Source organism: Grammomys surdaster, unplaced genomic scaffold (genome assembly GCF_004785775.1).
Source record: "Grammomys surdaster isolate TR1022 unplaced genomic scaffold, NIH_TR_1.0 135, whole genome shotgun sequence".
Classification (NCBI taxonomy): Eukaryota; Metazoa; Chordata; class Mammalia; order Rodentia; family Muridae; genus Grammomys; species Grammomys surdaster.
In genome coordinates, this window is record NW_021604593.1 from 2,440,794 (window position 1) to 2,466,173 (window position 25,380).

At 42.8% G+C, this 25,380-nt stretch overlaps 1 protein-coding gene across 1 annotated transcript in view; it reads right to left on the reverse strand.

Moving 5' to 3' along the window:
- Kdm3b (lysine demethylase 3B) overlaps window positions 1–22,064 on the reverse strand; it is a 63,413-nt gene extending 41,349 nt beyond the window's left edge. Inside the window, exons 1-4 of the mRNA XM_028762697.1 lie at window positions 21,753–22,064; window positions 4,808–4,975; window positions 2,343–2,456; window positions 955–1,060 (exon numbers count right to left, since the gene is read on the reverse strand). Coding sequence (XP_028618530.1) covers window positions 955–1,060; window positions 2,343–2,456; window positions 4,808–4,975; window positions 21,753–21,947 — 583 coding nt within the window. The 5' untranslated portion in view covers window positions 21,948–22,064. The remainder of the gene's footprint in view (window positions 1–954; window positions 1,061–2,342; window positions 2,457–4,807; window positions 4,976–21,752) is intronic.
- Window positions 22,065–25,380: the final 3,316 nt, after the last annotated feature.

Genomic DNA, 25,380 nt, shown 5'->3' on the forward strand with positions numbered 1-25,380 from the left:
CAGAACTGAAAGGAGCAACTCTAGTTTTCCATACTCAGCATAAAAATGAAACAGATTTTTCTTAATATGTTTTATAAACTTTTTATTTCTAAAGAATATCCCAAGTCCATTTTTTTTCTCAATATTAAAAAACAAAAACAACAACAACAAAAAAAAACTGAAATGCCCACCCAAGCTTCTAAGCAAAGCAAAGCAAAGCAAAGCAGGTCACTAAGCTGAATGTGCTATTAGATAAAATGGCCAGGGAATGATAAGTGAGCATTAATGTCCTGCCACCTCAGTTTCAAATCCTTTGGGTGGAAAGTTCAATTGATGCTGAGATGATGGGACCCAGGATGTTGTATATTCTACAGACAAACTACCACTGACAACTTCTAGCATATACCTCCCCCTTTCTCCTGTTGTTAATGTACAATAGGTCTATTGTAATAGGGACTGCTTTATGCAAACACTTTGCTGGTGTTAGCAAGCTTTTACCTCTTGAAAAATTTGCATACAGTAAGTATAAATATACTTCTTTCTAAAGGCAGTAGCCTCTATCTTAAACGAAACTTAACATTTTGTTTAGTATGTGGTTGGCTCTTTGATAAATACTTAAGAAAACACAACAAAACTTTGTGGTATGAAATGCAGAAAGAAGAGCTGGGGTGCTGTGTTTGTGGGCACTATTAACTAGTAAAAAACTGGGAACTTTACAAGCTGAATTCTCTATTCAATGGTAGAAAGTCAGAATACAATTCCTATGGTCCCTGAACATAACAGTCTGAATAAGAGGCTATTTTTTTCAATTTATTCTAGAACTATAGCTAACTACAAATAATCAAAACTTGACTCAAAAAAAAAAAAAGAAGAAGAGCAGAGAAAATAATTAAAGCTGCATGGTGATTCATTTTCTCTATCAATGCTGACTACCCACCTCATCTGAAGTCTAGGACAGAGACTACTTGTTCTTACCTCTGCTGAAAATCTCTTGTAGCTTTTGGTCACTGATCAAAGCATTGACTGTGTCTCTTAATGCAGCATGCTCTAAAAGAATCTGGTTCTGAACATCTGTCCCCATCTGGTAGAGATAAAAGCAAACACCTGGATGTTATGCGAATGGCAATAAAACTTAACTAGATGAGAAAAAACTTATACTAAAAAGCTCTTTAATACACACACACACACACACACACACACACACACACAGACAGCATAGAAATGAATAAAGTAAGGATTCTTCTTGATGAGAAAGAATAACAAAGAGACTACCATTAAGAAAACATAGAACACAGTTTAAGAAATATTGGTCTCTCAATGTAAGATTAAAATTGGGGGCTGGGAGATGGTTCAGCAGTCAAGAGCACTGACTGCTCTTCCAGAGGTCCTAAGTTCAATTCCCAGCAACCTCATGGTGGCTCACAACCATCTGTAGTGGGATCTGGTGCCCTCTTCTGGTGTGTTTGAAGACAGCTTCAGTGCACTCAAATACAGAAAGAAAGAAAGAAAGAAAGAAAGAAAGAAAGAAAGAAAGAAAGAAAGAAAGAAAGAAAGAAAGAAAGAAAGAAAGAAAGGGAAAAAGAGAGAAAGAGAGAGAGAGAGAGAGAGAGAGAGAGACAGAGAGAAGAGAGAGGGGGGGAGGGAGGGAGGGAGGGAGGGAGGGAGGGAGGGAACAAAAGTTTTACAATTTTAAACTTTCAGATAGCCCTTACAAGCATGAGCATGCAGAGCTCTCAGGGGTCAGAAGATAGCATCAGATCCTCTGGAACTGGAGTCACTTCATGCTGTGGGAACCAGATGTCACTCTTTCCTACTCACCTGTTACTAAAGTGAATGGAAGCCCCACTAGGGTCCAGCTACATGAGCTGTATCAAAAGCCATCTCTCTAGAAGGCTCTTTTCTACTGTGTATGGACATATTGTATGTATAACATATGCAGGTATCCTCAGAGGCCAGCCAGAAGAGCACATTGGCTCCCCTACTGATGAACTACAGGCAGTATAAGCCTGAGGATGTGATTGGTGGGAACCAAACTGAAGGTCTCTGGGAGAGCAGCAGGTACTCCTTAAACTGCTGAACACCAGAAGCCTTTCTTTTTTTTTCTTTTTCTGAAGAAACCCTCAGAATTATGGTAGTTTTAAGTCCTGGGTGGCTGTAGAGTATGTAGAATATGCAGAAGAGAAAAGATGCTTCAGTCACTGAATATACTTTTTAAAGAAGCAGAAAACTTCAAACTGCACAGGGTAATTTATTAAAGGAAGCAAAGCAATGTTAAAATAGTAAAATCCCATATTTGAATCAACAAGGAGGTTGGCAAGGAGGTATGTCATAAGCCCAAGACTAGATGGAGCAGAGCCGGGTACCTGGAGCAGATGCAGCCCGTTCGCATCCGACATGAAGCGAAGCTCTCGATCCACAAGGTATTCAACTGGCACCAGAGACCCCAAACCCAGCTTATCTACTAGGGGGGTGAAAGTCTGTGAAGCACAATGACAGGACACTGATTAGAATGTGGACATGAAAATAGGTAACAACTCAATTACTCTTTAGAGAAAGCACCTATCACTACTCTTTTCGCATCCCAGTGAGCAGAGAAGCTAAAGAGCACGTCCCTGTGAACATTTCCAACACAACCTCTGCTCCTCAAATAACCACAAGGAGCAAACAAAAGGACAGCTTGCTCAGTATTTCCTTTTTTGTTTTTTTTGTTTTTTGTTTTTTTGTTTTGGTTTTTCCGAGACAGGGTTTCTCTGTGTAGCCCTGGCTGTCCTGGAACTCACTCTGGTAGACCAGGCTGGCCTCGAACTCTCGAACTCAGAGATCCGCCTGCCTCTGCCTCCCAAGTGCTGGGATTATAGGCGTGCGCCACCACCGCCCGGCTGCTCAGTATTTCCTAACTTTGGTCTGTTTGGCTTTGGGCAGGTCTCACAGTACAGACCAGGCCAGTATGGAACCTGAAGCCATCCTCCTTCCACAGAGACACAGACGCTGAGATTACTGGTCTGAGTCACTATACTTAGCTTTAATGCTCATATGTCTAAAAAGGACAGTAAGAAATTAACCGCTATTACAAGAGATCTAATCATGCTAGGCTTCCTAAGGGCTAAACTATAAAAGTCCAGAGTAAGAGTTGTAGTGAAGGTATGCTAATCCATGTTTATAATTCTAGCACTTGGGAGATGGTCAATGAAGACCCGCCCCCAACACACAAGTTGCTTTTATCTCTATGGCTTTTTTTTCCTTATTTTTTTATTGGATATTTTATTTATTTACAATACAGATGTCATCCCCTTTCTCCATTTCCCCTCCCTAAAACCCCCTATCCCATCCCCGCTCCTTCTTTATGCTTTTATACCATTTTAATTACATGCATATATTAAGGTCAGTTCTAGGTTGAGGGTCTAGCAATACAATAGATGCAAATAGTCAAGGAACAAGCAATACAATAAACACAAATAGTCAAATAAAAAGCAAGGCATTAAACCCAATTATGTGAACACTCCTGTGATCACTGTTTCTAAGAGCTTATTAGGACTACCAAAGTATCTGAGCCTACTTCCCTATCCCAGCCCAAGGTCATTTTTATGTCTGAAGCCTATTTCCTTGTTCTAGCCAAAAATTTAGATTTCTGTCTGAAATTACTTCTTTGTTCTAGCCTAATATTTAGGTTCCTGCCTAAGATTACTTCTTTGTTGTAACCTAAGATTTAGATTCTTACCTGAAATTACTTCTTTGTTCTAGCCTAATGGCAGATTCCTGCCTGAAGCCTACTTCTTTGTCCTTGGCCAATGTCATATTCCTGCCAAGCAACTCACTTCCTTGTCCTTGGCCCATGTCAGATTCTTGCCAAGCAGCCCCAAAAGCTTTCTGCCTCTCCCCTTTTTTATTTCATTAACAAGACTAAGCCTTTCTTAGGTCATTCTGACAAGAAGGTCTTCCTTACCTGTCATGGAATATGCATTATCAAAAGCAATGCACTTCTGTCTTAGGTTGGCAAGGCTCTGTGCAGAATCTTACCCAACCTTGGCTTGCCAGTCTGTTAACTTAATAACTCTGTCTGAGGGTCTATAGCTTTTGAAACCTCTGTGAGATTTATCAGTCACTGGAATAAGCCAGCTATGATGGTGCATGCCTTTAATCTCAGCACTTGGGAGGCAGAGGCAGGGGGAATCTCTGAATTCAAGACCACCTTGGTCTACAGAGTGAGTTCCAGGACAGCCAGGGCTACACAGAGAAACCCTGTCTATAACAAAACAAAACAGCCTTTCTTCAGAACACAAGAAAAGATCTGTTGATTTTTTGCTTTGGTAACTTTAGAAATAAAAGTCTGTTAAGGACATAACATGTAGATTTCACAATTTCTGAAGAGTAGTTATGAGGGAAATATTTATAGGAACACATAAGAAAAAAAGTTCAAAATATTCCTATCCAATAAAAGTGATTCATTCACTGGGTAGCAGGATCTAACTCAGTGGTAGAGCACTTGCCTAGTATGAAAAAGGTCCCAGGAGGCCCTAGATTTGATACCCAACACCATAAAAACAAAGAAAATAGAACAACAACAGAAAAAACAAAATCTTTTTGCAGATGGTACCATGGCTCAGTGAGAAAGTGTCTTCCTAACATGTGTAGTTGTGGGTTTAAACACCAGCATGGTATGACCTGGGTTAGCACACACCTATCATCCAGCCTTGGAAGGTAGAGGCAGGAGGATGAATTCAAGGCCAACCTGGACTACACAGCGATTTGGAAGCCAGTCGGGAATACATGAGATATTGTCTACAACCTATCCAATAAAAGAAACAAGATAAAATTAAAAGTTACTTACCAGGGCTGGCCACTGTGTGACTGGGACTCGGGTGCCCTGGAGAAGGACAGGGTCCTTCCGGGGAGCCCAAACAAGGGAGCCTTCCAGCAGAAGTGCAAGTACTTCTTCAGCATGAACCTTAACCCAGGAGTGCTGCTTCCAGTTACAGCCATCAAATTCTACAAATATCTGCAAAAGTATTAAAGTTCAAATGTCACATTTTGTAATACATAAAAACAATTTTCCTGAGGTGCTTCAGACTAAGAAAATTTCTATAAACTTATTTCTAAGGTCATTTTTATTGATATTTTCTTTTACTTAAAAGATTAAAACAAATTTATTTGGCATGTATGCCACAGGATGCATGCATGTGGAGGTCAGAGGAAAACCTATGGAGTTAGTTTTCTCCTTCTACTATGTGGGTTCTAGGATTGAGCTCAGGCTTGGTACCAAGTGTTATTACCTAATAGGACATTTCACTGTAACGTTTATTACATTCATTTAACTTATTTTGTGTGTATGTACAAGTGTTTACACATGGAGGGCAACTTGTAGAAATCACTTCTCTCCTACAATGTGGATCACAGGAGACGGAACTCAGATCATCAGGCTGGGTAGCAAGTGTATTTATCAGCTGAGCCACCTAACTGCTCCAATGCTTCCTTTAAAAAAAAAAAAGGTTTTGTTTTATGTGAATATACTGTTGCTGTCTTCAGACACACCAGAAGAGGGCATCAGATCCCATTACAGATGGTTGTGATGGAACTCTGGATCTCTGGAACAGTAGTCGGTGCTCCTGAAGCTGAGGCATCTCTCCAGCCTCCAAATGTTTCCTTTTTTTGAGACACAGTCTCATGTATCCCACACTGACTTCTGTTAGGATTATCTGCATGTGTCACCACACCTGGCTTTATGTAGTAAAAGGGTCCAATCAGCTTTATGCACACAGGCAGGAAAGGGGATCATAAACTAACAAAGACGAGAGCTGGAAAGATGATGAAAAGTGGGTAAGAAACTCTTACAGGGCTGGAGAGACGGCTCAGCAGTTAAGAGCATTGACTGCTCTCCTAGTCTTCCAGAAGTTCTGAGTTCAATTCCCAGCAACCACATGGTAGCTTACAACCATCTGTAATGGAATCCAATGTCCTCTTCTGGTGTGTCAGAAGATAGCTATGGTGTACTCATATACATAAAATAAATAAATAAATCTTTTTTAAAAATAAGAAAAAGAAAGGAAGGAAGGAGGGAAGAAAGAAAGAAAGGAGAGAAAGGAGAAGGAAGGAAGGAAGGAAGGAAGGAAGGAAGAAAGGAAGAAAGGAAGGAAAAGAAACTCTTATCGAGAACCTGGTTCTCATCTCCAGTTTCTAGGGACTTGGTACCCTCTCCTGGCCTCTTCAAGCACAGACACACGTGGTACATATATATACAAAAAGGTAAAATCATACAAATAAAAAGAAAATGAGCCTTAAAAAAAAATTCAGGGCCCAGTGGTGCACTTGATTCTAGCACTTTTCAGGCAGAGGCAGGTAGGTTTGAGACTAGCTTGATATACAAAGCTCATCCTCCAAAAACAAAACAATGAAAACCCAAACCAACAAGGAAAGATCCAAAGACAAAGAATCAATGATAGTTTACGTTCTCCTTAGTGACCTTCAATCAGAATTTATAAACTCAAAATCACCAACAGTAAGGGATGGTGAGGGGCTCAGTGGGTAAAGGACACTTGGCACTAAATCTGGCACCCAAGTTTGATCCTCAGGAGCACACTCTGTACAAGGTGAGAGTCAATTCCAACAAACTGCCCTCTGACCTCCAAATAGGCATTTTGGCATATGTGCAAATCTTACCCCATATACAAATAAATGAAATGTTAAAAAGTTTAAAAAAAAAAAGTTGAGTATATGCCTTTAATAAGCATTTAGCAGGCAGAAACAGGTGGATCTCTAAATTGGATTCCAGCCTGCTCTAGGTAGCAAGTTCCACACTAGCTAGCCTGATATACATACTGAGACATCTCTCAAAACAAACAAATAAAATAAATAAAATTTAAAAAATACTTCAGTTCTGATTAGTAGTAATTTGACTTCACATCTGTCATGTAATTATCAGTTTGGATTTTTGGCAGTCTCTGAGAAGCAATTTTACAATAACTGATAAAATTGTAGCCTGGTGGTGGCGGTGGTGCATACCCTTAATCCCAGTACTTAGGAGGCAGAGGCAGGTGGATCTCTGAGTTTGTGGTCACCCTAGTCTACAGAGTGAGTTCCAGGACAGCCAGGGCTACACAGAGAAACCCTGTCTTGAAATCACAAAAAAACGACTTCTGGTCTGGGCCTGAGCACAGAGCAGATTCCAGGCGGCAGCTCTGTACCCAACCTCACAAAACCCAGAGGAAGAGGGCCTCCCAAGAGCTCTAACCCGGGCAGTATCTCATGTAAAAATGAATCACCCGTGATATCTGCTGTTAGAAGTTCTAATCTAGATGCGGCCTCCGAACTTATACTATTGACAAGAATATCAAACAGCTAGAGATCACTAATCTGAAGAAATCCCTCCTTTTGCTGTCTGAAGAGACCCCCCCAAAAATTGCAAAGGACTTTATTGGACTTGATTTACTCTTTTACAATAGAAAAGACTGTGTACAGCTCTTGACTGTGTATAGCCCTTAAAGAAGAATGTTGCTTTTACATAGACAAGACAGGGATGGTTCAAGAGAGCATGAAAAAGGTCAGAGAAGGCCCTGAGAAAAGACAGAGAGAAAGAGAAAGATGAGTGCTGGTACAAGAATTGGTTTTCAACCTCTCCATGGTTGTCAACCCTACTTCCTCCCATCTTGGGACCACTAATTGGGTTATTTTTGCTTATTTCTTTTGGTCCCTGGGCCTTAAATAGGCTGAGTAACTCTGTGAAACAACAGATAGATAATTTGATAGCAAAACCTATTCAGATACATTATCACAAGTTGGCTATGGAGGACCACGAGACTCAAGATGAGGTTGTTACTCTATCCAGGGTGTTCCCAAAACCCATTTCCACCCAACCTAAAAGAGGGGATTTCTGCCCCTAGACCAAGCAGAGAGGGGCCACCCAGAATCCCCTCTGACTGGCGATCTGAATTCTTGCTTAAGCTGTGAGGCTAAGCACTGCAAGGAAATATAAATAAAAGTTAAAAATATCTCTCTGGGTTCCCTGAGGGACAAGCCTGACTACATAGGGGTTGATGTCAAAAGTATCCCCTCTCCAGAAAAATGACATTGGGATGAGTATGGCCCTCATGCCTCACTGGACAACGACAGGGGGACTGGAGCCATTATAAGGTCCCCTTCAATTACTGGAGGTCAGGCCTCTATCCCCGCCTTTGCAAGATTACAATCACCACAGCCCTTCTATACTTAGAGAAGGGAGGAGATGTCAGGGACATCTCTGCTTACACAATGAAGGCCTAAAATCAGCCATAGGCCTAAAATCAGCATCATACATGTATGAGAACCCAAAGTCTTGGGTCTCTGTGGAAAAACATTGAAACAGATGGCTATAAGCTATTGTAAACAGGCAGCTTTTGTGGAAATTTACCAGCCTGAGTAGTCATAGACCTTGTAAATAGGTAGCCTTGGCAGACAATACCAACTTAGATAAGGACAAGTGAATCATAGGAAGAGTCATAATGACCTGTCCCCTGAACCTTCACCCAGCCAATACCATGTTTTGAAAGATATCTGTACTCCCCCTGAACACCCACGTTCCAGTGTCATTCCCCTTCCCCACATCCTGCCTTTTTGTGTTTATAACCCATGTGAATAAGTAAAAATTACGATTTGATTAAAAAAAATCACAAAAAACAAACAAACAAAAAAAAACAACAGAAAGAGAGGGGGGGGGGGGGGAGGGGAGAGAGGGAGGAGAGAATAGTGTTGTTCTTTTATTCACTCACTTACCAGGTCCAAGAATATCAAAGTAAATAAGGTATCCGAGAGTGGGTGACAGAGGAATGGGAAGCCTTAGAGTTGTGTAAAGGCAGCAGTAGACACCAATGATGTGATGCGAGACTGGACAAGGCATCTGTCCAGGAACTACAACAGCTTCGTGCAACAATTATTAGTTCAAAGATGAGGGAGGAGGACAATGCCAACTGCTCCACAGAGAGAAGCTTCATTTGTCCACTGACAAAAGACTTTCTAGCAGGTATTATCACAGAGAAACACAAAAGATCCACTGTTCTGGAGGAAAGGGGACTGCAAAAGCATAGCACAGAAGAATGAACAACAAAATGCAGTCAGTTGGCAAGGACAGCTCCTTTAAGTGACAGTTTCTTTTTATCTAAGACATATTTCGTTTTTAACTGCACATGTGTGAGTGCAGGTGCACACCAGGAAGACAGAGGAACTGGAGTTGTAGGCAGTTGTGGTGAAGACCAAGCTTGGATCCTCTCCTACAGCAGTGTATGCTCTCTACTGCTGAGCAATTTCTTCCACAGTTTTATGTGTCTAACCTAACCTACGTAACCTAACCTACCCTATCTTTGTTTTTTTTTCAGATGGGGTCTCTCTGTGTAGCCCCTGCTGTTCTGAAACTCACTTTGTAGACCAAGCTGGCCTCAGAGATCTGCCTGCCTCTGACTTCCTCCTAGCTTGCCCTAGTTTTTTTTTGTTTTTGTTTTTGTTTTTTCGAGACAGGGTTTCTCTGTGTAGCCCTGGCTGTTCTGGAACTCACTCTGTAGACCAGCCTGGCCTCAAACTCAGAAATCCACCTGCCTCTGCCTCCCAAGTGCTGGGATTAAAGGCATGCGCCACCACCGCCTGGCTTGGCTGATTCTCAATATGACTGTTGGGAATTGAATCTTGGTCCTCAGTGCTCTTAACCACTGAGCCATCTCTCTAGAAACCCCCACTCCTTTTTATGTTTTGTTTTGAAACAGGGTTTTTATTCTCTCTCTCTCTTATTGAAAGGTGTATTTTAAGACTTTACTTTTTAAAAAGTAGGTGTCCTAGTAGGGTGTAGTGTAATCCCAGAAGTTGAAGGCAAGGGCTGGGTGGTCTCTTTGAAAAGGCCAGCCTGATCTACAGATCAGCTTCCAAAACAGCCAGGGATGTTGTGCACAGAAACTGTCTGGAAAACAAAACAAAAACCGAACAAAGCAAGCGCAGGGTACGGGTGGGTGGATGGGGTGTGAGTGCAGGGACCTGAAGCAGCTGGATTCCCCTGGAGCTGGGCTTCTACCCAGCTCTGAATGAGCTGGTACGGAAGCTGGGAATGAACCCGGTCTTCCACAAGAGTACTCAGCACTCTTAACCACTGCTCTCACTTTTTGTTTGTGTTTGTTTTGTTTTTTTCCTCTTTAAAAGATTTGGGGGAGGGGGGCTGGAGAGATGGCTCAGTGGTTAAGAACACTGGTTGCTCTTCCAGGGGACCTAAGTTCAATTCCCAGCAACCACGTGTCAGCTCATCATTGTCTGTAACTCCAGTTCCAGGAGAATCCGATACCCTCACACATACATACATGCAGAGAAGACACCAATGAACATAAAATAAAAATAAAGTAAAAATCATAAAAAGTATTTTATCTCTCTAACATGTGTGTATGCCAAATTCCTTGAGTGCAGGTGCCTACAGAGGCCAGAGAGGGCATCTGATCCCCTGGAGCAAGAGTTACATTTGACCGTGAGCCACCTCATGTGGGAAATAAGAACTGGACTCAGGTCCTCTCCAAGAGGTGCTTTTTTTTTTTTTTAAAGATTTATTTATTTATTTTATATGTATGAATACACTGTAGCTGGCTTCAGACACACCAGAAGAGGGCATCAGATCCCTTTATGGATGGTTATGAGCCACTATATGGTTGCTGGGAATTGAACTCAGGTCCTCTCAAAGAGCAGTCAGTGCTCTTAACCACTGAGCCATCTCTCCAACCCTCCAAGAGGCTCTTAACCACTGAGCTATCTCTCCCTTTTTAGTTTTTTAGTGTAGCCCTGGCTATCATGGAACTCACTCTGTAGACCAAGCCAGTCTTTAAGAGATCTGCTGGCCCCTACCTCCTGTATGCTGGGAATAAAGGTGTGCATCACCATACCCAGATTAGTTCCCCTTGTTTCTTCCAATGTACATTTGAATGTCTTTACCAAGTTAGTACTCTCTGGTAGCCGCTGAAATTAACTACACCCTTTGGTGTGTCATTTGCATTTTGTTTTGAGACAGGGTCTCCCGTGGCCCAGCTGTCCTTAACCTTGGCCTTAACCTCACTACTTGAGGCTGGCCTTAAACATTATCTTCTCCGTATTATAGGCGTAAGCTCCAGCACACTCAGCTGTATTTCTGCCTATGTTTTATTCTTTTTTTTTTTTTAAGATTTATTTAATGTATATGAGTACACTGTAGCTGTCTTCTGACACACCAGAAGAGGGCATCAGATCTCATTACAGATGGTTGTGAGCCACCATGTGGTTGCTGGGAATTGAACTAGGACCTCTGGAAGAGCAGTCAGTGCTCTTAACCGATGAGCCATCTCTCCAGCCCTGTTTTATTCTTCTTTACACATTTTTTCATTTTTATTTTTGTCTTTTGGTGGATGCACTAGTCTATTTATTAATCTTTTTGTTTTGATTGTCCAGCGAAGAATGGGCCCTAGATGATTTCAAGAGTGGGCTGCTTGCTTACAGAACTTCACAGAGCTATCATTCTTCTAGTTTAAAGTCAGCAAGGGAGAAATCACAAAATAAGCTTCGGAAAGGTAATGCTACCTGGCAAAATAAATTCAGTTTAAACAAAAAAATCAAAATGAAATTACAATGTATCTTATAATTAGATGACTAAAATACAACAAATACTGTGAAATAAATAATATAGAGGAGTTTTGCCAGGTGGAGTGGTGCACGCCTTTAATCCCAGCACTTGGGAGGCAGAGGCATGTGGATCTCTGTGAATTCAAGGCTAGCCTGGTCTACAAATAGCCGGACTACACAGTGAAACCCTTTCTCGAAAAAACCTAAATAAATAAATAAATCTGAGTTTTAAAAAGTGGTATTTAACAGATTACTGTGAAGACTTCCAAGACATGGGGATAAAAGAAAGTTATAGATTGTTTGAGGGCAGGCAGATACAAGGAGGAGAACTGGACAGAGTGCGTTTACTGTGACTTGTTCTTATTTGTTCTGATATTTCATCCATGTGTATACCATAGCCTGATTCCTCTCCCCAGACTTACCTCCTAACTGTCCCTTACACTCCTCCCTAGCAGTGTTTTCAGATTCACGACTTCGGTTTTGTGACCCGTTTATTTTAACCAGGGCCATCTGAGTGACCTCTGGATTGGAACTATCTGGAGGAACCTGGTGGGGTCACCAGTGCATACACAACTGAAAGCAACAGGTCCCCCCTCCCTAAACCTTTCAGTAGCCAACAGCTAACAAAGAATATGGCTTATAAGCCCTAAGGCCCTCCCCCATCTACACCTGACTCCCAGTGAGGACCCAGGGCAAGAATCTGCAGGCCTCATGAATTCAGGATTGCAAAGGCTTGCTGTGTCCTGCCTAGGACGATGTTACTTCACAACCCTTCTCCTGCCTTCAAGGCTCTTACATTCTTTCTGTCACTTTTCCCACTCTGTTCCCCGAGCTCAGAGGGGATTGTATAAATGTCTTGTTTAGGGATGGACATCATCCTTTATTCTCAGCACCTTGTGCTGCCATTGTACATTCACAGTTGTTCACTGAAAAAAGGTTTCTCTGATTAAAGTTAAGACAAGTATTTATGGGTATAAAACATGACTTTTATCAGATGCTTTTTTTTCTCTTCAATAAGTGTATTCACAGCCAGGCAGTGGTGGCACACGCCTTTAATCCCAGCACTTGGGAGGCAGAGGCAGGCAGATTTCTGAGTTTGAGGCCAGCCTGGTCTACAGAGTGAGTTCCACGGCTACACAGAGAAACCCCATCTCAAAAAAAACAACAACAAAAAACAGTATATTCACTTATTTATCTAACCAACTTTTCCCCCTTCCCTTCTCTGCTCTGGCCTCTGCTCGCTCCAGCCCAAAGGTTATTTATTTATTTATTATATGTAAGTACACTGTCGCTGTCTTCAGACACCCCATAAGAGGGTATCAGATCTCATTATAGATGGATGTGAGCCACCATGCGGTTCCTAGGATTTGAACTCATGACCAGAAGAGCAGTCGGTGCTCTTAACCGCTGAGCCATCTCACCAGTCCTGTAATCAATTTTTTAAGGGAAAATTTAATTTGGATTAGATTTAAAAGATAAACTTTTAAGGGAGTGAAATATAGGAAATACCATTTACAAAGAAGTAAGAGGAAAAAAGCCAGTAAGACTATATGAATGTAAAGTCTACTTGAGAATTTAGAGATAAGAATAACAGGATATGATGATGAATGTCAGAAGGTAAAGGAAATAAAACATTAATTGCTAAGATTCCTGACTTCTAAATGTGAATTATGTACAATTTTACAAAACTGCAGGATATGTGGACAGCTACAGTGGGTGATGAAGCAAGTCTACAGGCTGCTATTTTAAAGTAAATAATCATTTCCTCTTTATAGTTTCTTTGAATGTAAGAGATATTTTTCACACACATCTAACCGTATACTAAATGTAAGGTGTAACAGTGACAGTCTGAATGAAAATTCAAACATGTATAACACTCTGTGAAATCAGAGGTAAGGACTCGTGCCCAGCTCCCCAGGTTCATATTCCTTCGCCTCTTCGAGCCTCATTTCCTTTGCCTATACACAGGAACAATAAGGGGCAAAGGATTGCCTTGAGGATTAACCCTCATTCCCTAAGCAAGTTTGTATTACTTACTGGTCATGGTATAAATTGAGATGAGTTTTAAAAAAGAAGTGGTGGGCATGGTGGTATATGCCTGTAAACACTCTAAGTATATCACTCCTGAGACTACAGTAGGATTGTGAATTTCAGGCTTAATAAGGAGTTCCAGGTCAGCTTAGGTTAAGACCCTACCTTAAATAAAACAAGAAAATATAAAAATGTATCTAAAAATTCTAAACATGTAAATAATCTAGTGATACCACTCCTGCAATGATCTAAATACTCTAAACACAGAAGTCTACTCAAAACGTCTCTTTGCCGAAGTTGGCATGTTGGGAAATGCCTGTAATTCAGCACTTAGGTGGCTGAGGCAGGAGTACAGAGAGCACTCCTTCCCAACCTACAAAGAGATCCTATTTCAAAAAAAAAAAAAAAAAAAAAAGTCTGCATATGATTGAAGTCAACTGTATACAAGAGAAACGTCATGACAAATTCATTATTTTGTACAAATAATGCATGCTGTTATTTTAAGGTAAAAAATTAAAAGTTCATACTAAATTACTGACAAAGCCATAACATCTGAAACAATATGCATAATTCAAGCCAAGAATTTATGTATTTATAAGATTTCCTCTCCTTTTAAAAAATATTTTTATTTTTTGAGGCAGGGTCTCAAGAAGCCCTGGGTGGCCTTCAACTCAATCTAGAGCTAATAATGACTTTAAATGTCTGCTCCTCCAGCCTCTAGTTCCCTGGTGCTGGGATTACAGGAGTGTGTCACACCTGTGTGACACTCTACCAACTGAGCTACAACCCTAGTCCCAGATAGTTCTGTTGGACGTGAAGTCAATGTATAGATAGATACTGAACTCACTACCAGTGAGATCTGGAATGAACTTGAAATAACCCTTTTGGGGAAGCCATGAGGAACAAAAAAAAAAAATCCAAAAAACAAACAAAAACAAAAAACAAAGCCGGGCACGCCTTTAATCCTAGCACTTGGGAGCAGAGCCGGAAGGATTTCTGGGATTTTTAGGCAGCCTGTTATATACAATTTCAGACAGTCAAGTCTACATACAAAGACAGTGTCTCAAAAGAAAAGAAGGGAGAGGAGAAAGGGAAGGAGAGAGGGAGGGAGGGTCAGAGCCAGAAAGAAAAAAAATTTAAGCCCAAACTGGGCATACAGGTGCATACCTGTAATCCCAACAATCAGGAAGCTGGAGTGGGAAGACCGTTCAGGGCTCACCTGGGCTACATATCAAGGCTATCTCAAAAGGGAACAGGAATAAAGCACTGGAAGACAGAAGCACTAGGGCAAGAGAAGACCACAGAATGAGGGGTGCTGCCTATAAATATCTCTGGGCCACACCCAGTTTTCCTTATCTAACTCTTCACAAGGCAAAGAGCCTTCTTATTGAGCAGATGAGAGGAGCCTCGTCTCTATAGGTGTATTCTCTACTGTAAATTAATAACCCTGCATATGGATTTTCAAATCAGTCTCCAGAGAGTTTGGTTAGTCAGTCAGTCCCCTAGAGCCCCATTACCTATCATGTCTCTAAAAATACAGAGCTTATGCTCTTGGAAAACTAAGAGGCCACTCCACTTGTTACTACTAAACAATCAGGGAGCTTTTACCCATTTGGAGAACAAGAGTAAAGGCCACTTTGGCAGAGGGCATGATGGGTTTAAGGAGGGTTTAAGTCACCAAGCTAACAGAGGCAGTGGGAACTGAGGAGCGACAGGTGTTAGTTAAGTGTGCTCAGACCCTAAAGCAGCAAAGCCTACAGCACCCACCCCCACGCTACTGTTAAAATCAACAACAGAAACGGTCTCTTAGCTCCCATTTGGGGTCTATTTGTGAAGGGAAAACTAAACCAGCAGGACAGCTAGCAGAACATACAAGTACAGAAAGTGGTCGGCAGATGAGGAGTTAGTGACATGAACCCCTGATAAACAAACTAGAAATATCTAGCTTGGAGTGGTACCACACACGTATAACACCAGGCCAAGGATGACGGCCAAGGCTCTGACTTTAAAAACAAAAGCAAAACCTAGCCAGGAATAGGTAGGCTGAAGCAGGTCAGCTCCAGGCCAGCTAAGACTACGTAGTGAACTGTCTCAAGAACACCCCCCCACACACACACACATACAAGCACAGAGGAAGGAAGCTGTGACGTGCTGAGGAGGGTGAGATGGCCACTGCAGGGATGGGGGCAGGCTGGATACACCTCTAAAACAGTGCAGAGAGGGCGTGGCAGAGCACACCTGATATCCATCTCAGCACTTGAGAAGTTAGGGAAAGGGCTTCTCAAATTCCAGGATACCCTGGGCTACACGGCAAGATCCTTACTAACTCCAACTGGCCTGGAATTCTCGCTCCTCAGCCCTGGGTTTATAGCAATTCACCACTACACTACATCAGGCAAAAGAAATTAAAAAAAAAAAAAAAAAAAAAAACAAGGGGGCTGGAGAGATGGATCAGCATTTAAGGACACTGACTGCTCTTCCAGAGGTCCTGATTTCAATTCCCAGCAACCACATGGCTCACAACCATCTGTAATAAGATCTGATGCCCTCTTCTGTTGTGTCTGATGACAGATACAGGGTACTCATAAATAAACCTTTAAGCAAACAAACAAATAAATAAAATGAGCAGAAGACAAGAGTGGTGGTGTTTTCCTTTAATCCCAGAACTTGTGGCAGGTGAATCTCTGTGAGCTCTAGCCTGGTCTACACAATTAAGTTTCATACTGAAACCTTGTCCAACAATAACAACAAAGTAGATCTGGAGTTAAGATGACAGGTGTTAAGCTGGGCGGTGGTGGCGCACACATTTAATCCTAGCACTTGGAAGGCAGAGGCAGGCGGATTTCTGAGTTCGAGGCCAGCCTGGTCTACAGAGTGAGTTCCAGGACAGCCAGGGCTACACAGAGAAACCCTGTCTCAGGAAACAAAACAAAACAAAACAAAACAAAAACAAACAAACAAAACAAAACAGATGACAGGTGTTCTTAGAGGGATCCAATTAAAGAGTTCATGTTCTTATTAAATGAGAAGAACTTCGCTGCCCTTAAACAGTTACACTCCAAAACGCTCGGGGTCAGGGGCAGGCGTCTCCAGGCCCAGTTCATCTAAAACTCTCTAAACTAGGTGTGATGGCCACACCTGTATTCCCAACATTTAAAAGGCTGAGGCAAGGTGGATCTCTGAGTTCAAGACCAGCTGGTCTACCTATCAAGTTCCAGGCCAGGGATCTATAGTGCGACCCTGCATGAAAAAAAGAATTGGGGGGTGGGGAAGATAGATACACTTCCATTCCTCATAGGCGACTTCCAGATAGGAATCACCTGGTACTAGCCAGAACATACTACAGTTATTATATATCTCAAATCACAAGAGAGATTATTTTTAGAGCCATTCTAGTTAAAACATTAAGGCAGATACACTGTAGTCCTTCCTGCAACTCTTGGTGCTGGGATGGTTGTGACGGCAGATACCCAATGCCATGCGTTCAGCACAGTTCAGTCCTACCGCACTGCAGCAACGACAAAGGCTTTAGCTGATAGAACTAGTGATGCCACAACTGATTAGTTAGGAGGAAAAAAGAAAGGGTAGGTCAGATTGTCTATTTTATATCCAGTGAAAAAAAAATATCAGGTGAATGGTAGATCCAAAGATTAAACGAAGCAGTGAGTACTGGAGAATGCCTTCAATACTAATTAGCACTTAAGTTCATCAGCCTGGTCTACATATTGAGTTCCAAGCACACCAGGGGATACATACATACTGGGAAGGTCTCAAAAAAAAAAAATAGGAGAAAAAGATTAAAATGAAAATATTAAGAATAATTATAAAATCTTAAGACTTAGAAAGTCCTTTCCAAGCAAGTAAACTTAGAAGCCATTGAGAAAGAGAGAGACGGATGGAGGGAGGGAGAAAAGGAGCGAGGGACAGACAGACAGGGAGAGACTGACTGACTGGGTTGGGGGAAGGAGAAAGGGAGAGAGAAGAAGCCAGGTGGTGGTACAAGCCTTTAATCCCAGTATAAACTAAGGAGGCAGAAACAGTGGATCTCTGCATACAGAGTAAGTTCCAGAAAAGCCAGGGTTACAGAGAGAAACCTGTCTCAGAAACAAACAAACAAAACCCAAAAAACCAAACTAACCAATATACTAGAAGGGTTAATAACAATATAAAGAACTCAGAATGGAGAAAAACCCAGCTCATTTGTCATGTCAGGGAAAGACGCATAAACAGGATGGAAACAAGAAGAGGAAATCTATCCAGAAAGAGACCAGCAGTCATGAAAATGTCAGATACTGTTTCTCACTGCCTAGACTGGGAACAGCCAAAGACTAACCACGTCTTTAACAGAGAAGAAAAGAAGACCTCCATCACTGTTGGTGACTGGGAAACACCCATGTGGTATTTAATGAAATAGAAGTACACACACTCAACCTGACAGTCTCACTCTTGGATGCCTAAAATCACAAAAGAAACCTGGATCACAAAACTCAAAAACAAGAAAATACAAAAGACAGATTAGTTTATTCACTATTCCCCCAGAAAAAAACAAAGACAAAAAAATTTAATAAAGTGGATTCCACCAAGAGAAATAAAAATAAATTACTAAATAATGGCACACCCATTTTATGAAGTATGAAGTAGTTATAAAAAATGATGAAGATTTGGGAGTGTTACTCAGTGGTGCAGTACTTGCCTAGCATGTGTAAGTTCCCCGGAGGGTTGATGAGAATTGGGAAGTTATATATATATATATATATATATATATATATATATACACACACACACACACACACACACACACACACACACACACACACACACACACACTGTTCATGGTATATATAATGTTCAACTAAAGAAAGCAGGGCTGGAGAGATGGCTTAATGCTTAGGACCACTGGTTGCTATTACAGAGAAACCAGGTTTTGTTCCCAATAGCTACATGGTGGCCCACAGCTGTCTGTAACTCCAGTTCCAGAGGATCACACACCCTCTTCTGACCTCAGGCATCAGGCATGCAATGCTATATATACATATATATATATATATATGTGTGTGTGTGTGTGTGTGTACGCAGGGAAAGACACTCATTCACAGATAATAAACTAGGCTTTTGTTTGTTTTTAGAGCTGGTGGGAGATACTGTATAGTAAGCTAGAGTTTGTTTAAATGTATTGTAGAGAAGAATTCTGCAGGTGTGCATCCACCCCAGCACCAGCCTCAGTCTCTGCATCGAGAACTGGCCTTGTGCATGCTAGACAAACACCTCTGATTATTCCAACCCTAACTTTCTCCTCATTTTTTTTTGTAAGTAGAAGTTATTTTTTTATTGGAAAAAAATCATATACTTCCTTGGTAAGTTGAAGCTGGCAGGATCAAAATATCCTGCTCTCAGGTCTATAACTCTGAGAGTCTATAAACAGTTCTACTATTATAACAAAAAGAACAATCCATGGTATTTTTGTCTGTGTGTCTATCGCCCCTATATATGTAATACTCTAAAAGATTCTGGTACTTACATGGACCAATACTTAGGAACTCAAAGTCTACAACTAGATTAGGAAATAAGATAAATGCAAAAATTCAATAATCTTGCAACATAATTGGAAAAAACACAAAACACATACTTTTGGGGAAAACTGGGTTTGTATTTGGCTTAAAATATCAGTAGTTGCTTGTCAAAGAGAAGTTCACTGGTGAAGATACTCACTCTTAAGACCCTCATGAACAAAATTCCCAAAAATGAAGCATTGATTTTCATTTTTTTCACATCATTTCTTAAGGCAGCATATGACATTAGTAATGAAATTAAAAAAACAGGTTCATTAACTGTATCACTAGTATAGTATACTCTTAAATATTTCTGGGTCAACAAGTATTTAGAAAGAGGGTATTAATGGAGCCTAAAATTGAGCAATGTGTTTTCAATCACTTCAGAAGCTCATTCATCCGACCCTCAATTACTCATCCTTCACAGGGGGCGCCCTGCTATGCATTACTCAAAACTAAGCACGCCCGAAAACCTCTTAAACATAACTGAAAGAAAATCTGCCCAATCACAGGCCACCAGCTGACAAACTCCACCCTTGAGTACAGGAAGAACACTTTTGATTGGAAGACAGTTGTGTTTACTACAAAGTGTGGTGCAAATTGGAAAGGTCCACATGCCCAGAGTCCAAGGCATTCTCGTCAATGAAAAAGGAAAACAAGCCGGCAAATTCAGATCCCTCACTAGTCACGGTCATTAAGAAGACCTCACAACAGTTCTGCAAGATGGCTTTAAGAAACCTTAAAGGTTTAAACCAGACTTTTGTTGTGACTTTTCTTATATATGTGCCTGGATAAAAGTACAGGGCAAGTACAAATGTACCCAACCCAAAGTTACCTTTGCTACTATAGTCACATTGCATCATACAAGATCTCAACACAGTTGTAACAACAATCTGCTTTTTTCCAAGAACCACTGCAAGTTTTTAATTGGTTAGGGAAAACCCACTTCCTACTGCCCAAGAGGTAAACTTATTGAGAATTTAACCCTAGTACGTGTCCAACACACAGTGAACTTCAAAAACCTCTGCCCTCAGGGAGACCAACATCACCAAAGCCGATGGGTAGCCATTTCAGGAGCACAGCTCATTAGCTCGATTCATCTGATGGTGGAAAGATGGAAACAACTATTCAAAGAATTGGGAAGTAGCTTCCAATCTAGAAGCCTGGAATGACAATGCCTCAGGTCAGAGAATGCACATAAGGGTGGATCTGAAGAAAGCTTTGCTTCCAAGAGTGAATTAGTGAATTTGAAAGAAACTGCCTCGATCTGAACCGGTAGAGTAATTTAGAGTCAAACTCCATCTTACTTACTACACTCTAACTCCCTTCTATTTGTGGCATCTTTTAAAAAATTCACTTCATTAAAGCTTCATAAATACCCTTAACAAGCCTTCATTACACACCCCGGAGAATGATCCAAGCAAGTCAATTGAAGCAAGAGAGGTAAACTTGATCCAGGGAACAAGTCACAAAACAAACACCCCAAAAATTGCTTATCAGAGAGAAACAGTCCACAGAAACCAGCAGCACTCAACTACATTAATCCTAAATCTCACAAAATACCTTTCTATTTAGTGAATGTCTATCGAATCAAGTTCATCAAGAATATTCACTTTCTGTTTACTGATCAGTAGATAATCCCATTTTTCATAGCTTTATTTCACCAGAGAAGCTAGAGCCGCTATCAAAATGAGGAACTTAAGAGTCTCGACAAAACTCGAAGGTAGCATTTTTGCCGCCACATTAACAACAACAAAAAACTCAGGATCTCGAATGCTAGTTAACTTTTTACGGAACAACTTTCACCATAAAATATACCGAGGCAAGCGCCAAACCCTCATACAAAGTTTCAAAGCAAAACCTCTCAAGGTTAGTTAGGGGAGTAGCCAAGTTCGAAGCCAAAAGCACCACTCAGCAGCTCCTTTCGGCTAGCACAGACCTCAAACTTAGAAAAAAAGCTAAAACTGCAGCTCCTGTTACCTCGAAGCACCAAAGAAAAGGGCGTTCGAAATCAGACCACAGAACTGGCCTTTCTGGGGACCGTCAGGCCGAGCACAGCTCCAACAAGGAGGAAGTAAGTGCCAGATTTAAAAAAAAAAAAAAAAAAAAAGCCCCGAGTAGCTTTAATTGCAGCCCCTGTGCCTCCCGCAACTGCCCACATTCCGGCCCCACTGAGGGCTCCAGAAGGAGGGGAACTCGGAGCGAGTCCCCCGAGACGACCTGGGGACCACAAGTCCGCGTCTTCTAGACGAATTTTGCGGGACCCGAGAACCCAGGGTTCGAGAGCCTGCTCCAAGGGCGTGTAGGGAGGGGGGGTGCGCGGAGCAGGGTCGCCAGGAGGCGGGGCCTGCCGGCTAGAAGCAGCAGCAGCAGCTCTTCGCACCCCGGCTGCCCCCCAGGAGAAACTGGGGCGCGCACCCCGACGCGGAAGCCACGCCGTCCAGAGCCAGAATGCCCGGGCGCCGAGGTGCCGGCGGGGGGCGCTCAGGAGAGCCGGGGGCGCGGAACTGGGTCACCCCCGCCTCGCCACCCCCTCACAAAGGCCCCCGGGGAGGCCGCCCACAGGCCCCGCAGCCCCGGCCTCGCGTGCCCGCCTCGGCCGCCACTCACCGCTAGGTCCTGGGGCACCGCCCCGCTCATGGCCCGCACCGTGCCGGCCCTCCAGGCCCGAGTGCGCAGCGCAGGCCCAGGATCTCCGCTCACCACCGCCGCCGCCGTGGGGGCCGAGGCCGAAGCTGAGGCCGTAGGGTCCGCGAACAGAAGCAACAGCCGCTTGCCCACCGGGGAGGCCGCCGCGTCCGCCATCGCCAGGGCCGGACGGACCCGCGCTCCCGCCCGCCGCCTCCCACCTCCTCCGCCGCCAAGCGCCCGATCCACCCGCAAGGCCTCCCTCCGCACCACCCGCGGCCGCCGCTCCCCCCCACCCCCCCAACAGCTACCACCAACCACCGGCGCCGCGCAGCGCCCCCCGTGGCCGGGAGCGGAGGCACAGCCAGGGCTGCGCACAGCGCCCCCAGCGCTCCGGAGCTGGGCAGCAGCTCTCAGCCCCTCACAGTGCTCCGCCCCAACCTCCCCGGGTCCTGCAGTGCCTCCTGCGGTCGGGAGGGGAATTGCAATTTCCGCTGGGGGGGCGGGTCCTTCATCTCCCTCGCCCCTTCCCCCTGTAGTACCATCCCTAGTCCCAGTCTTTCTTCAAGTGGTCACATGTTGAGGAGCTTAAGCTTTCTCTCCTCAGACATCACCAAAGACTTAAGGGGGTGGAGAGAGGAGTCAAGGTACCTTAGAAAGATGGATGTGTTGAGTGAAGACTACTAACCCAATAAAAGAGTGACCTATCCTAAAATGAGTTACCCACCCTGGCTATGTTAGGAAATATCCACCTCATTGTTCCATATGGAACACTACCTTCCTTCTCCTTGGCCCATCAGTAATTCAGTACTTGATAGGTTTCTTTTCGTGTTGACCAGTGCTTAACATCCACTGGATGTGATTATGGTGATTTCTATTGACTAAAGATCAACAATGTGTTTTTACATCTTAGTGTTCTGCCTTGAACCTGTAGCTTCTTCACTTTCCTAATGGGCCAATTTTACTGGGCTTTGAAGATTTATTTTTGCCAGGTGTGGCACATGCTCTTAACCCCACAGCAGAGGCAGGCAGATCTCTTTGAGTTTTGAGGCCAACCAGATCTATCTAGGAAGATTTAGGCCAGCCAAGGGTGACATAGTGAGAACCTGTCTCAAAAAAACAACACAAACAAAAACCCCTTTCACCTATATACTATGTGTCTTAAATATTTTGCCTCTGTGTGTGTATACCACTGTGGAGGCCACTAGAGGGTGCTAGATCCCTGGAACTGGAGTTATAAAACAATTGTCATGTGGGTCCTGAGAACTGAACCGAGGTCCTCTGCAAGAACAGTGCAGCAAGTGCTCTTAACCTCTGAGCCACCTCTCTAGCATGTCTTCCAATTTGATTAAGCTCAGATGTTACTTAACTTGTAGGGGAATGGGAAAGAAACCACCTGATTTGATAGCATTTCATTTTGCCATGGAAATAATGGGGTTATAGGCAAAGGAAGTACAGTAACATGTATAATAACTATTTCAGGTGTGAGCTACTCTTCAATCCCAATTAGAAAAGGAGGTGATGTGGAGGGAAGTTGTTGGCTATACTAATTCACAGTATGCAGTGGAGACCTCCAGCATTGAATGTTGGTGATGCTAGACTACCTTTATTCTAACAATCTCTTGAATACACAGGCTAAGGATATACAAGCCAGAAAGAGACAAGGTCTAGTAATAAACCACGACTGTGGCTGTAAAAGTTCTTCCTTCAGCCCAAAGCTTCTGTGACTACCTAGTTATCTCCTTTTCCAAAACCTTGTTTATACCTTTGACTTTTTTTCTTTTTTCAGCAAACACTGGGATAGGAGACACCAACTACCAACTTTATATCTAGAGAAGTCTTCTAACACCAACCCTGTGGAGCTCCAAGGAAACAAAAAACTTCCTCCCTATGCCTTACAGCCCTTTAAGAAAACGGGGGATGAGGGTGTATCAGTATATGCCCCATACTGGCCTGGAATTCAGTATGTAGACCAGTATGCCTCTGTAATTAAAAGCACGCCCCAGCCCCTTATTCCTTGTAACTTCTATCTCTCATAGCAAACCTGAGGTCTGGGCTGTGAATCCTTAGAGCACATGGCCCATAAATTATTCAAAGAAGGAAACCGGTGATTCCACGTAGGACCTATCTGCCTTGCATCTTTTCTACCAAAATTAACTACTGAAGGTTTTTCCTCCCATACGGAGCTTTAATCACACACCCCCACCGCCAGTATCTAAGGCTGGTTTTCAACAGTACCAGTGACAACTATACTTAAGCTTAGGATGAGCAAAGGAGAAATTCATCCAACAAGTAAAATATGCCAGAGAATTTCCAAAGCATTGAGGCCACAGCACTGAAAAAACCAATCCTTGCCTTCATAAAATTTACTTCTTTCCTATAAGAGACCCGAGCCATGGAGGTGGTTGACACATTTGACTTCACAGAAACTTAACAGGAAACAGAGCCATAGAGCTGGGGACGGGACACAGCTCAGTGAGAGAACCATAGAGCTGGGGACGGGACACAGCTCAGTGAGAGGACATAGTGTGTATTCCCTTCCTTGTTTTTATCCCCAGAAACATCAACAACACACACACACACACACACAGCCCAAAGAAATTTAAAAACCATCTATAAAGCTAAAAGTAAAAATAAAAGTACAAAGAACAAGGAGCCACAGCAGTGTCAGTTGTTCAAATTTCCCCCTTGCTCAAGCAAAGGTGACACGGAATAGTTGTGAAGAATGAAAAAGCTGTAATAGAAGCTTCTCCAACCCTGCCAAGTCCAGCTCCAAAAACTCTCCTCCTGTGTTTCCAGGGCAGGAGGCACCCCAACTCTGGGGTGCATCTTCATCCGAAGGTTCCTGCTCCAGTAGCAAGGCCGACCCTGCCCTGCACACTTCACTGGTACTCCAAGATGAGTTCCAAAAACGGGAAGCAGGAAAGTAGGATGTAAGCTAAGCAACTTGACTCTTCCTCCAGCCTGGTATAGAAAGGCTAAACTTTATGGGCAGAGGCCCTTGCTTGGTTGTCTACGTAGCTATATTTCATCCACACGCGTTAGGAAAATGTTAAGAAGGGGGGGGGGAGGCAAGATTCAGGAAACAATAGAAGTATTGGGGAAGGTGTCCTTTTCTAGGACAAAAGAACTTTGCTGTTAGGGTAATTCTGCAGACAGGATTTTTAAGAGGGAGAAGTTACCCAGGTCTTTGGAATCTGAATTCTGATGACTAAATCTTCATCTCTCCAGTATAGAGCATGCGAAGAGACTCTTTCTCATTCAAAGCCTATGAATTGCCCAGTCAGGTTTCTAACTGTTCCATGAGGCATACCTCAGGAAACTGGAATATATTAGTACTTGACCTTAACTAGCTGGAAAAGGGAATGATGTCAGAAAAGACAATGTGTGTTAAGTACCAGGGAAATAGGGACATAGAAGGTCTAACGACCAGATACTGCCCTTTTGGAATGGTCTAGCCTTGAAAGAAAGTTAAGTGACCTTCACTGGTTTTTTTTTTCTCCTTCCTTGTTTGTGTGTTTATGTGTATGCGTGTGTGTGTGTGTGTGTGTGCATGTGCTCGTGCACATGTGTGCACATGTAAGGGAAAAAGACACTATAGTACACAAGG